This window comes from Chaetodon trifascialis, chromosome 11, assembly GCF_039877785.1.
Source record: "Chaetodon trifascialis isolate fChaTrf1 chromosome 11, fChaTrf1.hap1, whole genome shotgun sequence".
NCBI classification, from domain to species: Eukaryota; Metazoa; Chordata; class Actinopteri; order Chaetodontiformes; family Chaetodontidae; genus Chaetodon; species Chaetodon trifascialis.
The window spans coordinates 1,017,885-1,035,810 of NC_092066.1; the positions used below are offsets into that span (position 1 = coordinate 1,017,885).

A 17,926-nucleotide genomic window follows, 5' to 3' on the forward strand; every position below is an offset into this window, starting at 1 on the left:
CATGTATGCAAATATATGTAGCCAATGTAGATATTGAGAATTAGACATAAGAAAATGATCAGAATAAAAAGATGAAAAGTAGGTGGAAGAAACATTCTAAAAAGCCAGGGTCAATGGCAATCTTGTAATATTGTCTCAGTCACACTGTTCCTGAGTAGCAGAACGTGTATTGTACATAACGAGTATCCTAATAATAGTCATAATATTTTCATATCTTACTTGTGAAAGGTGATCCCACGCGTCCTCGTTTGGAGGCTCCGTGCGTTGGTGCAGCCGTAGGCGGCACAAAAATCAGGCATTTTCACGATATCGTTATCAGACGTTCTGTAAACAAAAAACCAACAAAGTAATCTAAATGTAAAGATGTTTTTAAGAAACCAAACCACTTGGAAATCATGTGTAACTCAAAGCTATGTTGAAACGAAAGACTAATCCTGCCTCTCCCACCAATTTACAATTGCTTGGTGACTCACTTACGACCTCTTCACTGCTAGCCAGCAAATAAATACAACCACATCCACAAAATGACATTTAGACAAAAGATTCGGTTGTCAAGAAACGTTATTGGTCTCAGGAAACCTGTTAATAATTGAAAATGTCGACTTTGGTATCACTTTTGAGTTGAGGGCAGCCATGAAACACACAGCTACGCTGCAATATTAAGCGTTTCTCAAAACGTGAAGCTACAATTTAAACATCAGCAGCAGCATAAATCATAGCCACGTTAATAAGGTTTGTAATAAACCAAACCGTTTGTAAATCCGTCAAGAATTCAGCGAGTTACGAGCATTTAAGTTTGCGTACATCACTCACCTTACGTCCACAGCAACAGGGTGCAGCAGCGCAGTCTCCTGTCCTAAGATGGCCGCCAGTGACAACGCCGCCGACTCCGCCTTGAGACATCTAGCCTTTCCATACATATCTATGAACTCATCGCTCTGTTCTATGAGGTCGTGTCTTCGTCCCGCCCTTCCACCTCTCCGATTGGCGGAATGTTTGGTAACAGCCCATGAAATTAACGGAACATCATGACAGACAAGCTTACAGTTAGATCGTGAGCTGACCTCGTTTCTCCTGAGTTCACTGAAAACAAACTATTTCAAGTTCAAGAAACTTTATCAACGGTGACAAAAGACTGATTCATCTGCTAATCACGTTTTTCAAAATCACTCTGACCTGTATGACATTTACCTTCAGTGATTTTTAAAGAAATACTTTTTAACACCTTCATTATTCATTCATCTATTTTTATTTACACATCCATCCATTATCTATACCGCCTATCCCTTTCGGGGTTGCGGGGGGCTGGAGCCTATCCCAGCTACAATGGGCGAGAGGCGGGGTACACCCTGAACCGGTCGCCAGCCGATTGCAGGGCCACATGTAAGGACAAACAACCATTCACACTCACACCTACGGACAATTTAGAGTCATCAATTAACCTAATGAGCATGTTTTTGGTCTGTGGGAGGAAGCCGGAGAGAACCCACGCAAGCACGGGAAGAACATGCAAACTTCACACAGAAAGGCCCCGCCTGACCCGGGGATCGAACCGGCAACCTTCTTGCTGTGAGGCACGCGCACTACCTGCTGCGCCACCGTGCAGCCTTTTATTTACACATTTCTGTGTAAAATGAGGTGGTTTTTTTTAGACTGGCTGGAGGTTAATAAGTAGTGATCATGCGGGGGCCAAACCTTGGCGTCTCCCATTTACACATTAAGAAATATTTTAATCTCTTTTTCATCTCTTCAAAGACTTCAAAGACCCTAACCCTAACTCTTCCTATTCAAGCTGATTTATGCATCACTGGACTGTGTCCACCAATCACAGCTGATGGTTCGATTCCCTGCTCCTCATGTCGAAGTGTCCTTGAGCAAAACACTGAACCTCAGAGCAGCAGTTTACCAGAGTCTAGAATAAAGCTGAAACAAGCTGCCAGATGAAGAACAGGAGCCGAACGCAGCGCGACGTCCTGCTGACTGATCCCTGGTCAGCGATCATTAATCAGCTGATTCACTGAGGGGCCCTGAAGCTGATGTGAGGTCAGAGGCTCAAACATCTGTAAACAGCAGCAGCAGAAGAAGCACAGCACCACGTCCTGTTTTCCTGTTAAGATTTTATTATGCTTAAAAAAGAAAATTAAAAGACAGAGGAGGTGGTGATCAAAGAAAAAGAAAAATATATATTCATATTCAAATATCTTTATACTTTTCTATTCATATATGATTAACAATGCAAAGAAAATAATTCCCGTAGTAGTAGTGCTTAAGTAAAGTTCAATATAGACTTTTATTATAACAAAATAGGCAGTTTACCGAGGGTTAAATATCTGTCAAAATCTCATTATACAATAATCGTCTGCGTGTTGGGACACACCTGCGGACACCTGGAGGCGGCGGCTCGTCTCCAGGGCCGCGACTCATCACGTGATCGACATCTTTTCACGGTAAGACACTGACGGACGTCTGACGGGGTTCGAACTCTCGTCGTAGAGGGCGCCGCTCACGAGCACGTGACCCCAAACGCACCGCAGTCAATCGTGTCATCGGATCAGAACGTTTAACAGCAGCTGATTTCACCAAAGAAGAAGAAAGTTCAGTCAGTCGCATTCGTCACATGCTTTTCTCAAACTTTGATCTTAACAGAGTTTCTTCTCTGTTTACACGTCAGAGAATCACGAGAATATTTGACCAGAAATTCACAAGTTTTATGTGAATCGTTCTTTTCTTGAAATGCTGATGATCTCCTCATGATTACGCTTCCTTGTTTTCGTGTATTTGGGAGTTTTTGCTGGTTTTCTCGCGTCTCATCGGGTTTTTCTTTGGTGAATTCAGACTGAAACCTTCTCCTCCCTCCTTCTCTTCACGTCTTTGAAAGAAAATGACATTTTTAACTTCTTTAAAAGACTCAAAGGACTTGAAAAGATTTTTTTGCAGCGTTGGTAGAATAATCAATGCCGTGACCTTTGACCTCATCAAACAAAGGTCGAGCTAAATATCTAAAATGCAAAATGTTCAGCCATAAAATCATAATTCATTAACAACACAAGAGTTTTAGAAAGTGAACTGAAGCCAACAAGCGGATCTTGTTGCAGCTTTAAAAATGTTTGCTGTTAATCACTTCAGTATGAAGCTCCACAGCGCCCCCTAGCAGCAGAGCAGGAACCCTGCAGAGCATCCAGACGAACGTCCTGCAGCAGCGACAAGCGGACGTTAAAAACCGAGGCGACTCAAGCCTTAAAAAAAAAAAAAGAACGGATGATGGAGAGCAGAACAGAAGAAGAAAAGCTGTGACATCAGACGCTGAGGTGCAGGGGCTGATGGGAAATAAACAGGGTATTAAATGACATGCTGTTAAAGCTCAAACGTGCAAAGTTTTGCTTTTTGTGTCTACGCCTTCCTCCGGACCGACAGACGCTGCCTGAGACTGAAACTCCGCCCACCATCCACGTTCACCTTACGAGACAAAAAAAGGGAAAACAAACCCACAAACAAAAACAAAGATAATCTGCTTCGTACATTTCTTCTCGTCGTCTCCTCCTCCTCGTTAGTTCTCCTCCCTTAAACATTAAGGAGCTGTACCGCGTTAGTGTGATGTCATCATACTTCCTGTGTGCTTTTCTCTGCTGGTCAGGAAACCCGACAGTGGAGTCTTATTCAGGCCAAGGTAGAAAATAAAACGACTCTCCGGTCAGCCGGCGCGTCCCGTCGTCGATCGGGGGGTGAGAGCTGGAGGGGGAGGAGGGGGAGGCCGCCGTCTGCAGGTCGACTCTTCTTTTCAAAATTAAACAAACTGAATCTAAGAGGAGCGATGGAGCGGACGCCGCTCTGATCCTCATAACTTCTCCTTGGACTGAACCCAGATGAACGGACCCGACTGCTCCTCGATGATCTGCTTCACCTGCTCGTAGATCTCCTCCAGAGTGTCGCCCTGAACGATGGCTGAAAGACCACAAACACAGATCACACAAATCAAACACCGTCTGATGCTCCGAGCTCACGTTCAGACTCAGACCAGCGCGCCATGCTAACTGCTAACCGCTGTGTGATGGATCTGTTGTTCTTCATCACCATGAACACACACTGCAGTTTATTCAGTCTCACACGCGCGCGCGCGCACACACACACACACACACACACACACACACACACACACACACACACACACACACACACACACACACTACAGCAGCACATGTGGAAAGAAACGTGGCAGAGATTCCAGAAACTAAATATTTGTGAGGTGTTTTCAAAGGAAGTGATGGGACACAGACAGGAAGTGAGACAGAACTGAGAGACGGACGAACGCTGCAGGTTTGAGTCTGGAGGTGAGATCTGACGCCAGTAAGAGTAAGACAGAGTCACAGCAGACTGGTCCTTTAAACGTTCTGTGTTCCTTCCTTTGTTCCTCACTTCACTGACGATGAACAACACGACAACAACAGACCTCAAACTCTGTCGGACACGTCTCTTTACAGACGAGGCCGGGCCAGTTTAACTGCCACCTGCCACCTGCAGGGGGCGCCGGCTCACCTGTGAAATGCTCAGTGAACTCCTGCTCCAGCTTGGTGGCTCTGTCGAAGGTTTTCCTGCCCTGCTCCTCCGTCAGACGCTTGTTCATCTCCCTGCAGGGGAGCACACAGAGACCACATCCAGGTTACACAGAGACCACAACCAGACCACACAGAGACCACAACCAGACCACACAGAGACCACATCCAGGTTACACAGAGACCACAACCAGGTTACACAGAGACCACATCCAGACCACACAGAGACCACATCCAGGTTACACAGAGACCACATCCAGACCACACAGAGACCACAACCAGACCACACAGAGACCACATCCAGACCACACAGAGACCACATCCAGACCACACAGAGACCACAACCAGACCACACAGAGACCACAACCAGACCACACAGAGACCACAACCAGACCACACAGAGACCACAACCAGACCACACAGAGACCACATCCAGACCACACAGAGACCACAACCAGACCACACAGAGACCACATCCAGGTTACACAGAGACCACATCCAGACCACACAGAGACCACATCCAGGTTACACAGAGACCACATCCAGACCACACAGAGACCACATCCAGGTTACACAGAGACCACAACCAGACCACACAGAGACCACAACCAGACCACACAGAGACCACATCCAGACCACACAGAGACCACATCCAGACCACACAGAGACCACAACCAGACCACATCCAGACCACACAGAGACCACATCCAGGTTACACAGAGACCACAACCAGACCACACAGAGACCACAACCAGACCACACAGAGACCACATCCAGACCACACAGAGACCACAACCAGACCACACAGAGACCACAACCAGACCACACAGAGACCACATCCAGGTTACACAGAGACCACATCCAGACCACACAGAGACCACAACCAGACCACACAGAGACCACAACCAGACCACACAGAGACCACATCCAGACCACACAGAGACCACAACCAGACCACACAGAGACCACATCCAGGTTACACAGAGACCACATCCAGACCACACAGAGACCACATCCAGACCACACAGAGACCACATCCAGACCACACAGAGACCACAACCAGACCACACAGAGACCACATCCAGACCACACAGAGACCACATCCAGGTTACACAGAGACCACAACCAGACCACACAGAGACCACAACCAGACCACACAGAGACCACATCCAGACCACACAGAGACCACATCCAGACCACACAGAGACCACATCCAGACCACACAGAGACCACAACCAGACCACACAGAGACCACATCCAGACCACACAGAGACCACAACCAGACCACACAGAGACCACAACCAGACCACACAGAGACCACATCCAGGTTACACAGAGACCACATCCAGGTTACACAGAGACCACATCCAGACCACACAGAGACCACATCCAGACCACACAGAGACCACATCCAGGTTACACAGAGACCACAACCAGACCACACAGAGACCACAACCAGACCACACAGAGACCACATCCAGACCACACAGAGACCACAACCAGACCACACAGAGACCACATCCAGACCACACAGAGACCACAACCAGACCACACAGAGACCACATCCAGACCACACAGAGACCACAACCAGACCACACAGAGACCACATCCAGACCACACAGAGACCACATCCAGGTTACACAGAGACCACAACCAGACCACACAGAGACCACAACCAGACCACACAGAGACCACATCCAGACCACAACCAGACCACACAGAGACCACATCCAGGTTACACAGAGACCACATCCAGGTTACACAGAGACCACATCCAGACCACACAGAGACCACAACCAGACCACACAGAGACCACATCCAGGTTACACAGAGACCACAACCAGACCACACAGAGACCACAACCAGACCACACAGAGACCACATCCAGACCACACAGAGACCACAACCAGACCACACAGAGACCACATCCAGACCACAGAGACCACATCCAGGTTACACAGAGACCACAACCAGACCACACAGAGACCACAACCAGACCACACAGAGACCACATCCAGGTTACACAGAGACCACATCCAGACCACACAGAGACCACATCCAGGTTACACAGAGACCACATCCAGACCACACAGAGACCACAACCAGACCACACAGAGACCACATCCAGGTTACACAGAGACCACAACCAGACCACACAGAGACCACTTCCAGACCACATCCAGACCACACAGAGACCACAACCAGACCACACAGAAACCACATCCAGATCCGCCCAGACCACATCAGTGTACTCGTCTGTGCTCGCTGTCAGCAGCCATGTTTGGTGTCTCGGGTATGAACCGACCACCTGCTGGTTTTACAGTCCAGACGACGTCTGCTAACTCACATGATGTTTTCCACAGATTTGGGTTTGATGAAGATGGCGATGGGATGAAGCTGAGCCAGCTGGAGTCTCTTGATGGCGTTCCCCGACACGTCCAGGATACAATGTTTACCCTGAAAACAACAGAAGAAGAAGAGGAAGGACATCTTTATCCGAGGTCTGGTTCAAGTCAAAAACTGTTCAGTAAATCCGTCTTTTCTTCTTCAGCATCCACATTTCTGGTTGTGGCTCTTCTGTGTTCCCTCTCAGACCTTTTTACATCTAACAGGTGCAGGACCTGAACCCAGGAGCTGGACCAGGAACTAAACTTTGGAAGCCTTTTCAAGAACTCAGGAACTCGCCTGTTTCGACCAGAAGAACCAGGGACTACATTTAGTCCTCAGGTGTCCACAGGGAGTGTGGAGGGTCCTGGTCAACTCGTGGTTTAGGCAAATATTACAACCTCATAACCTGATCCAGTCCAAGCAGGACACCACCGACAGCCTGGGATTGTTATTCTAAGAGCCCGATCCTTCGTCAAAGAAACAGTCGTTTTACCTCTTACCTAGAACGTTCAAGAAACCCACCAAAACCTTCTTGATTCGTCACAATTCACAGAGGGACGTTAGAATATTCTGGATTTACACCCTGACCCCCCCCCACTGGGGGTTTCTGCGGTACCTTCTCGGCCACCTCTCGGACCGACTGCACGCTGGTTCCATACAGGTGGTTGTTGTACTGTCCCGCCTCGATGAACCTGTGGTCCTGGATGTCCTTCTCCATCTGCTCTCTGGACACCACAAAGTGATAGTCTCTGCCGTCCACCTCGTAGTCTCGCTTTGGCCGGGTCGTATCTGAGAAAAGAGGAGGAGGAAAACTTTAAACCGTGTTTTAAATCACCCAACACGTCCTCATTATTGAGGAGACCATGTCTGCGTGGACTTACGAGGGACGCAGGATCCAAATTTGTCGGGGAACTCTGAGATCAGGTCATCGTTGATCCGATCCTTCATGGGGCCGAGGATGATGACGGGACGGGTGTAGTTTACTGTCACAGAGGACGGAAACAGCAAGTGATCAGACTGAACTCTTACTGAAACATCTGCACAGAAACCCGAGAAAAGACACAAGTTTCCCATCTGAGAGACGACTCGACAGAAGGTCTCACCTTCCTGCTGAACGACGGGTTCATACGACAGGACGTACTCCTCCTGTCCACCTGCAAACACACAGAGGACGTCAGACAGCAGAAGAAGACGCTAACAGAGTTTACGTGCAGGAGTCAGAGCAGGGGTGAAGGCTGAGAGGAGGACAAGTGGCGTGATGAGAGGACGAGGACAAGACGAGGTCTATCACAGATCACAGGTCTGCAGCTGCAGCGATGGTCTGCGTTTGATCATCCTCAGACTTGAAACCTGGTTCCTTCATCAGGATCAGAGATTGACAAACTCACAGCCGACAGCGATTGGCTGAAAATACAGGTGTGTCCAGAGAATGAGGACAAACAAGACGAGGCTCAACCTCAGCAGGTAAGTCTGGAGGTTAGAGAGCAGCAACAGAACCAGATGGATCAGAGACAGACGCTGCTAACAGAGACCAGTTCCATTCATCTGTCCCATGTCTGAAGACATGGACAGCAGTCCTTGACAGCAGCTGTGTGACGCTCATTCTCCATTAAACCACCACAGAAGAAGACGTCATTAAAGATCTCATGGTTCACGACGTCACTCGGTCTGTCTACGCTCAGACCGAAAGGTGGACGGAGACATACCTGGACACCTGCAGAGAGGACAGCCTCGCTGAGCAGGAAGTGAGTCTGAGCAGGTTTCAGGTCTGTGCACAAATCAGCTGACTCGTGAGTGCTAACAGTCCACACACACACACACACACACACACACACACACACACACACACACACACACACACACACACACACACACACACACACACACACACACACACACACACACACACACACACACACACACACACACAGTCCATGCAGCAGTCAGCAGCCTGAACACAAACAGCCTGAACAGACGTTCTAAGACGTTAGCAGGGAGGGAATCTGCGTGTGTGAGCTCATGCTGTTATTAGCCAATCAGCAGCGTGTGCTGGTCAGTGAGGGGGGGTTAGCGGGCTAAGCCGGAGTCAGACTGATGGTTAGTTTCCTGTCAGTCAGCGAGTGAAGCAAGCAGCGTCGACGGCAGAGGTCACTTACGGTAGCTACTTTCACTATCGCTGGCGTTAGAGGTCACATGTTCTGGAATCACAACAAAACACAGGGTCAGCTGGGAGCGTCGCTCTCCCACAATGCTTTGCCCAGAGCCACGAAAAAAAACCCCAGATGTTCAAGTTCTCATCTTCAGGTCAAACAGCAAACAATAAATCCAAACTTTCCAAACTGTTCCAGGACCTCAAACCTAAACTTTAATGACTGTCCACGTGTGTCCACCACCACGCGTCTTAATGTGTGTGCCTGGAAACAGGCGGGAAACATGGCCGCCATCACACCTGCGACATCAGAGTCAAACGTCACGTGTGTGTGTTTGGATAAAGTTTTGTTCAGTCTGTGTGTCGTGCAGCTTTAACGTGGACACAGTTCAGTGATCCAGCCTGAAAATGAATGCATGAAGAAGAGCTCTTCACCTCTGACCCTCCTGAAACTCAAAACGTTAAATTCACCATCAGTAAACCTCGCTGTGGTCGAACCCTGGTCAGACGTCCATCACTTAAAGTTCAGGTACATGAACCCTGAATGCCTCCTTTCTCCTGAAAACCTCCATGAAGCTCCAGGCGGGAGGAGGCGGTGGTGCAGCTGAGCACTGACGCCGTGAGCTGTGACAGGCGGAGCTCTGAAAACTGATCAATGTGTGAAGAGATGGAGCTCCGGTCTGGAGGATCCTCGACAGCCGGTGGTGAGGAAGAAGAGGAGGAGGAGGAGGAGGAAGAGGAGGGGGGAGGGGAGGTCTTAAGCTATATGTCCACCTGGAACCAACTTCAGCTTCTTCAGTTAAACTTATTTGACTTTTCAGTGAAGTGATGACATGTGAGGAGCGTTCTGGTCTGTGGGGGTCTCTACAGGGACTCCAGCTGCAGGGGGTCTCTACAGGGACTCAGGGGTTTTGTTTGGATTTATTTGTCCAACAGGTAACGAGGACGAATGAAAACTACGAATCGTCCTTCAAAACAAACAGAAGAGTTTAAAAACTGTTTTTTAAAGACGTTTATTATTGTTGTTGTTGTTGTTTATTCCTGTAACATAAACTGAGACCTTTAAACTTTCACTCTTTGGCTTTTCTTTCATGTTTGCTTTATTTTGAAAGTCACAGGAAAAATCCTAAATGTTCCAAATCTGAACTCCATTAAACTAAATCACAACAAATACCTCGAGTACAAGTACACAGGACGCTGACTGCTGTCTTTGGTCAGAGTACAAGTACACAGGACGCTAACTGCTGTCTCTGGTCAGAGTACAAGTACACGGGACGCTGCCTGCTGTCTTTGGTCAGAGTACAAGTACACAGGACGCTAACTGCTGTCTCTGGTCAGAGTACAAGTACATGGGACGCTGCCTGCTGTCTTTGGTCAGAGTACAAGTACACGGGACGCTGACTGCTGTCTTTGGTCAGAGTACAAGTACACGGGACGCTGACTGCTGTCTTTGGTCAGAGTACAAGTACACGGGACGCTGCCTGCTGTCTTTGGTCAGAGTACAAGTACACAGGACGCTGCCTGCTGTCTCTGGTCTCTACTGACATGATGTCTTTCACTGTGGAGATCAAAGAGGACGAGGACACATTAAACAATAAGATGTCCAGCGTTTCATTTCTTTTGGACGGCCTGTTGGCTGAAGATGGATCCTGGTGGACACCAGGAGGCTGCTGGGAGTTTGTCTGGGGACAGTGAGGACAGTGGGGGGGCACTTACTGTGGCCTTTGGACAGCATGTCGTCACTGTTGTCCTGAGGTCAGCGGAGCCGAGCGAACAACGAGGAGAAAACAACCACAGGAAACAAAGTTACTGCGTTACAGCGACAGACAGAGAGAGCAGAGCGGACGCCGCCGGCCGGCCGGGCAACAGGGCGGCCATTTTGGCTCCAAAGAGGAGAGGGGGGCGTTGGCGGATTGTTTTTGATCAGCTCGGTCAAGGTGCCGCATCATTTCGGCCAGGCCCTGTTGCACGACAACCAGCGTGTTCGCAGCACGCCGCCACCAGCTGACCTCTCTTCCTGTCGCCAACCAATCGTCTGTGACACAGACCGCCCACCCCGCCTCCCCCGCCGCGCTGGTACTTACGGTCGACGTCGCTGGTCTCCTGCTCGCTCGCCTCTTTGCTCTTGTAGAACGGAAACTTTCGGGAAAAGAGGTTCTTTTTACGCTTGTCATTGAGAGACTGCTGAGGAGGAAGAGGAGGAGGAGGGTGATGGAATAAAAAAAGAGGAGGAAGAGGGGGAGATGGGGGAGTCTGATGTCGGTTTGGACAGATGCTTCTTGTCTGAGTCTGTGGCTAACAGCTAACGGCTAACAGGCACATCAAATCAAAGCTGAAACAAACAGTCACACTGAACATGCAGAAAGTAAAGAGGTGAAGAAGGTCAGAGGATGAGGAACAGAACCAGATGAAGACCCGCCCTCATCTCCACCGACTGGAAAGACTACAACAGCAGCGGCCGCTGAGGAGACGCTGATGTGTGCTCCTCCACCTTCAGCTGCTCCACCTAACTGCACCTGCGCTGAAGCGCTGTGGACTAAATCTACGTCCTCTGAACTCAGCTGGCCTTCGTCTGGGTCTGAGTTCAGACCACAGAATCATCTCTGAATGAGCGTTCAGGTTCCACAGTTCACACAGTGACAGTGAAGGCAGCAGAGTAGGAGGAGGAAGAGGAGGAGGAGGAGGTGAACATGCAGACAACATGCAGAGACACAGAGTGAGAGGAGACGCTCGGCTGATCTCACATCAGCTGCTGGAACGAGCTCCATGTTTGAGAGAAGCAGCTTTTCTGTGAACATTAAACCAAAGCTAACACACCTCAGCACACGTCAGTCACACAGAGCAGGTCAGGGGTCAAAGGTCAGACTGCACTAAGTGTCAGCAGGTTTGGGTGAAAAGGATGAAGATGAAGTCAGTCTGAAGTCTACAGAACTGACCAATCAGCAAAGGTTCTGTCACCACTCTGCAGCCCTCATCAGCAGGAGGCGGGACTAATGACATCATGAGATCACATGCTGCACGTCAGTGTTATCCAGCAGGAGAGGGTGAGACAGGTGAGTGGTGTGGTGAGGAGGAGGAGGAGGAGGAGGAAGGTTTGTGTGAGCAGCAGACAGTCAGACATCAATGTCAAGCGTTTCTCTCTGTATGAGGAGCGAGGGGGGGCATCAGGGGGGTCATGCATGTTTGTCCCCCCCCATCAGTCTGGTGTGTTAGAGGGCGGGGCGGCGGGCGGCGCTGGGCGGGGCGTTCTGGCAACGCGTGTTAAAGCGACACGGTTGAAAGGTGCTGGGGAGGCGCTGCTGCGGTTCAGCCGCTGAGACGTGTGAACGTCTCAAAGATCGACAACAACAACAACAACAACATGCTGTTAAGAGACGAGCTGCTTCAGACATTAGTCACACTCGTTAGTCGGTGGATTCGTCTCATTTCTACCTCTGGAGAGAAACTCTGAGCTGAGAAAGACTGAAGTCATGCAGAGCTAATTCAGATAAAAACAGGAAGTGAGCTCACAGACTTCAGTTCAGACGACACGACTTCCTGGAAAACGACTCCTGGTTATTCCTTTCACTGAAGTAACAAACAACGTTAGCTTAGCATTAGCGTCAGTGTCACAGAGTGCAGAGACGTGTGGCTGTTTGTGGCTGCACGCAGAGGGACCCCGACACAGAAAACATGGAGGCGTCGTGCCGCTACGGTCGCCGTCTCCACGTCGGCGCTCAGACAGATGACAGCGGAGGATATGAACGTTTCTATCTGTGCAGCTTGTCCTTCGTCCTGAGCAGTAGAACAGGTTTCAGGTGCGACAGGTGGAGCTGAAGACACCCAAAGCTTCACACAGTGAGGGCGCTGACATCGGTACGTCACGCAGAACACAAACATCACGCAGGGAAAAAGCAACGTCAATTAGTTTTGGAACAAGGTCGATTTTCCTGAGCTTTGACGCCGTGAGTAAATGAATCGACCAATCAGATGTCAGGTCGTAACTCATTACAGCCGACCTTCATCACTGCAGGCGAGGATTCTGTGTGTCGTCTGTGGGTCGCTGTTGTTAAAGGCCTCGGCTGAGGCAGAAGCTGCTTCAGTGAAAGGAATAAGCCAAGCTGTGACTAAATCACCCAAAGCATCATGGGACTCTGATAACGTGGACTCTGTCCCACGTGATGAATGGCACACTCACCCCTCGGTCTCGAGACTTGGCGTTAAACTTCACCGTCTTTAATCTCGCTCGCTCCTTCTTCTCCACCCTGCAGTCAGAGGACAAAAGGTCAAAGGTTAGCAGAGGGCGTGTCTTAGTGATGATGACAAACAGCTCATCAGACGGGCTCTGGACCGTGATCACCGGCTGTGACAGACCAAAGACTGATCATCGAAGAGGGTCCACTGTGTGTGTGTGTGTGTGTGTGTGTGTGTGTGTGTGTGTGTGTGTGTGTGTGTGCGCACGCGTGTGTGCATGCATGTGGGCAGGGCTGACCGTCTCTTGCTGGGGATCACCCCCACCTCCTCCACCTCCCCCTGGGATGTCAGCTGTCTGGCCTGCCACCACTCGTCGTCGGAGGCGTTCACCACATGGAGGATGTCTCCAAACTTGAAGTTGAGTCCCTGACTGGGCAGCCCGGAGTCTCTGGTCTTATCGTAGTCGAATAGAGCTCTGAGGACAAAGACGGACAGTCAGTCCAAGAATATAGAGTACAGAATGAATATTTTCAAATCCAAAGAGATCATCTGATCAGCTGAGATCAGCTGAGATCAGCTGAGATCAGCTGAAGCAGCGTCTCTGCTGTGGCCTTGAAGCAGCAGCCTCTCAGGTGAGGTGTGTTACCTGACGTATAGCGACCTCTTCTGACTTGTCCGCAAAGATCCAGACCCAGAACTGATGCTGCTGTTCATCATCTGCTCTCTCAGGTCGTGGATCTTGGCCTCGAAGCGGCTGTACTCTGCACAGGAAGAGGACATTCACTTTTTCATTATCAGCAGCTTTTTTTACGGAGACAATGTCTCGTCTTCAGGGATGTTTTGGGTCATTTCTCGTTTCCTGGAAAGTTACTTTGCAGAATGTCCTAAAGGACATAAAACCCGTTCAACGGTTAAAAACTGACTTCAACTGTAACTTCAATCAATCCCTGAAATATTCGTGACTACAGGTCATGTGACGGGTCCTGCAGGTGTGTCCAGGTGTCTCACCCTCTGGTCTGTAGTGGGCGATGATGGTCACCGTCTGCCCGGCGTTCTTCAGGGCGGCGGCGGCCTGTTCGTGGGTGGCATTCCGGAGGTCCACTCCATTCACCTGAAGGACACAGGTGACAGTGTAAGAGACAGGCATTGAGCATGTCTTCAGCTTCATGGCCTGCAGACAGCATCAACATGAGGACAGCAGCTGAGTCTGAGGCTGATCTACAGGTTTACCCCAAACCTCCAGCTGTTTGCTCGTGTTTCTGTCCACTGTCTGTCCCTCTGCTCTCGTCTCTGAAACCTCACGGTGCTGTGACTCGTCGTCTCTTTGCTGTCTGCAGTTGTTTTCGCTAACATTCATGTCCGTCCATGAAATGTCTCAGATTATATTTTATATTCAGAAACACAAGCTTTCAGTAATCATGAAGCTCTGGATGATCTCAAGTTCTGCCTAAAATGACACATTTCAAAGGTTTGCTTTGACAAATGGACCTCATATTCAGAACGAGGTCTACATGGTTATTGGTCTGAGTGTGTGTGTGTGTGTGTGTGTGTGTGTGTGTGTGTGTGTGTGTGTGTGTGTGTGTGTGTGTGTGTGTGTGTGTGTGTGTGTGTGTGTGAGAGTGTGTGTGTGTGTACGCGCGCACATACAGACACAAGTCTGTCTCCTTTCCTCAGCTCTCCACACAGGTCAGCTGGTCCTCCAGCCAGGATGAAGGAGATGAAGATCCCCTCGCCATCCTCCCCGCCCACAATGTTGAAGCCCAGTCCTGTCGCTCCTCTGTGCAGCACCACCTTCCGGGGCTCCCTGTTGGACCACACAGCTGTCAATCATCCTGATGTCACGTGACCTCACACACAGCTGTCAATCATCGCGACGTCACGTGACCTCACACACAGCGGTCAATCATCCCGACATCACATGACCTCTCGCAGAGGACAGAGATGACGGAAATGTCCCTCCTTTGCCCGCTCAGGTGAACGCCGCCCATCCACCTGTGTCAGGTGTGGAGTGTCTCTGGCTCGTGTCATAACTGAAGTTTTGACGTCAGGTGACAAAACACACTCGATCTTTCAGAAACATGTGAGACGAGTTGAGAAATATATCATCGTTGTATTTTATGGCCTCTTTGTCTCAAACATATTTGACATATTCTTACTGTAAATTTCATTTTTATTTTTATCTAATTATTTTTTAACTCTTGACTGACTGTGTGTGTGTGTGTGTGTGTGTGTGTGTGTGTGTGTGTGTGTGTGTGTGTGTGTGTGTGTGTGTGTGCGCGTGCGCGCGCGTGTGTGACTGCAGGCCTCCACCAGCAGAGGGCGGAGCAGCTGAGGATCAGCGGGACACTCCAGCTGATGTGATGGAGACTTTAAGGTCAGTGCTGTTAAACTGAGTTCATGTTTGAACATGAAGTTCAGAATTAAAACGAATGAAATATAAGAAACATCTCGTCTGTGTCGGCTGAGCGAGTGATGTGTTTGTCCTCACCGGGTGACATCGTCGTCTCCCAGCATGCTCTTCGGGGTCGGGGAGTAGCGTCCTGAGGAGGCCGGCGGGGGGAGGGACTGGCCTAGGAAGTTGGGGGTGCTGATATGGTTCTCCATGTGTTGGGAGTACGCTGAAACAGAGAAGCGCAGGTTGAACCTGAAGGTCACACGCCGTCAGAAGAGGAGAAGCAGCGTCCTGCAGGTCTGAGCGTCCACGCTCAACACGCCGGCGCTCACTTCCTCTAAGCAGCAGCGTGCCCTCTTGATCACACACCTGCTCAGACCCTCCTCCACACTCACCTGCTATCGCCTCATTGGACGAGGCCGGGAGCCGCTCAGGGGGTTGTAAACTAAACCGGGGAGTGAGTAACTCGAGTGGGTCTGACCTCAAACTGGGAAACGTAAGAGTCATGGTCAACAAAGAGTTTAAACGTATTCACAGACAGGAAGTGTTTCCTGCTGCTCCAGGACCACAAAACACGACTGTCTCAGCTCACTGCTGAAGGAACCGGAGCTCAGAGAGGCCAAAAAGGATGCCGCAGATGTATTTGAGCTCAGCTTTGAGCTTGAGTATTTCTGCTCATATTCTACATTATAATAAAAACAATGTGATAAGACTGAGGCTTTACTTCTATCAGACTGTACATCATCATCAGCATTAATATTTAAACGCCGTTAAAAAGAGCTCGGTGAATGCATGATGAAAGTCAAAGAGCAGCCGTTTCACACAGCTCTGACTCTATCACCCGTCTGTTTGATCACGAGGAAACAAACGAATGAATGTGAATCATCTGAATGTCCTGAAACCTCTGAGGTTCCTGAACGCAGCAGGACGACAGAGCTGATGACAAACTATCCTTTCACTGATCAATCATCTGATCGCTGCTCAGACGGTTCGGCTGGACTCGTCTCCTCTGGTCCTCATCGGTCCAGGGTCACCGGGGGACTTGTTGGACGGGTCCAGAGTCCGTGCTGTGAATGTCTGAGAGACGTTCTGTCTCGCCTTGACTTTCAAACGTGTTGTTTGATCAATGCCGCCGGGATTTCCCACCCAGTCCCCGTCCCTGCAGTCCCCCTGAATTCAACACTAACTCACTGTCACAGCCAGAGTCAACAGCCCACATCTGAACCAGGACCTGCTGATCCGGTTTGTGTGGCGTCAGAGGACTCCACCGCAGGCTTCATGTCCTCGTTTGGACGGGGACAGGAGGAGATCGAGGACAGAGGGTTTAAACTAGACCACGTGTGTCACATACGTGAGCCGGCGGTCTGAGCGTGGAGTGACATCATCCAGCAGCACAGCATGTTGGCCAATCAGTGAGCACAAATCAACACCTGACAGAATGCAGCGACCAGCGTCTGAAGTCACGGATCCTCCTCAAACTGGATCACGTCCTGTCGTCTCAGAGTCTCAGAGGACACGTCACGCAGACCTCTGCAGCGCTTAAACACAGACAAACCACCACTGACGCCTCCGCCGAGCTTCATTTCATGTTCCCTCACTCCCCAGCTCATGTGATCTGGTCCGTCCTGGATCCAAGCCGATCCCAGACAGGAAGTGATTCCTCGTCCGCTGACACGTTTTAAAGCATCAAATATATTAAAGTGTGCTCTGAGCTTCACTGCGTTTGTTCAGTTCAACACCTCCTTTCCTTCAGTCCTCCTCAAACTTCAGGACACTGAACGGCTTTAAAGGATTCAGAGCTGCATTCGCTCACGTGTCACGTGATCTGCGTCTGTACTGTCACAGCAGAGCTCTGCTTTATGGAAACCAGTGCTCCCAGCAGATCGGCGGCTCCGGTTCAGGTGTTGCTGCTGTGGGAAGGAAAAGTCGTGTTTTTACGTATTTAAGGAAAAACCTTGACTCACAGTTGGTGAGGTCGGGCGGGGCGAAGCTGTCGTTCATGAAGACACTGTTGGGTTTAGCCACTTTCAAGTAGACCACGTCAGGAGTGTTTTTCAAGGCAGTGACGGCGTGTTCGTGGGTCACCTCCTCCAGACAAGCACTGTTCACCTGGACAGACACGAGACAGGTCACATGATGAGTCAGAGCTCTGCCTCCAGACCTCCAGTACTCACATCCACTACTTCAGGAACAGTACTGGAAATACTACCCTACCGGTAAAAGTCAAAAGTTTCCTCCAGTAAAAGCAGGAAGTTGCATTTGAAGTACAAGTAC

At 49.8% G+C, this 17,926-nt stretch overlaps 1 protein-coding gene across 22 annotated transcripts in view; it reads right to left on the bottom strand.

Moving 5' to 3' along the window:
* Positions 1-2,098: 2,098 nt before the first annotated feature.
* Positions 2,099-17,926, bottom strand: part of LOC139338526 (discs large homolog 1-like protein) — an 87,928-nt gene continuing 72,100 nt past the window's right edge. For 9 of the 22 annotated variants that reach the window (XM_070973630.1, XM_070973624.1, XM_070973621.1 and 6 more), the window contains 15 exons: positions 17,617-17,761; positions 15,749-15,878; positions 14,908-15,064; positions 14,269-14,371; positions 13,907-14,021; positions 13,559-13,735; positions 13,265-13,331; positions 11,172-11,268; positions 9,095-9,136; positions 8,042-8,092; positions 7,820-7,921; positions 7,555-7,727; positions 6,898-7,007; positions 4,534-4,625; positions 2,101-3,942 (listed from right to left, as the gene is read on the bottom strand). In XM_070973630.1, the coding sequence (XP_070829731.1) occupies positions 3,836-3,942; positions 4,534-4,625; positions 6,898-7,007; positions 7,555-7,727; positions 7,820-7,921; positions 8,042-8,092; positions 9,095-9,136; positions 11,172-11,268; positions 13,265-13,331; positions 13,559-13,735; positions 13,907-14,021; positions 14,269-14,371; positions 14,908-15,064; positions 15,749-15,878; positions 17,617-17,761 (1,668 nt within the window). In that variant the 3' untranslated portion in view covers positions 2,101-3,835. Of the gene's footprint in view, positions 3,943-4,533; positions 4,626-6,897; positions 7,008-7,554; positions 7,728-7,819; positions 7,922-8,041; positions 8,093-9,094; positions 9,137-10,803; positions 10,838-11,171; positions 11,269-13,264; positions 13,332-13,558; positions 13,736-13,906; positions 14,022-14,268; positions 14,372-14,907; positions 15,065-15,748; positions 15,879-17,616; positions 17,762-17,926 lie in introns of all 22 variants that reach the window. The other 13 variants (XM_070973626.1, XM_070973632.1, XM_070973628.1 and 10 more) reach the window with 3 other exon arrangements.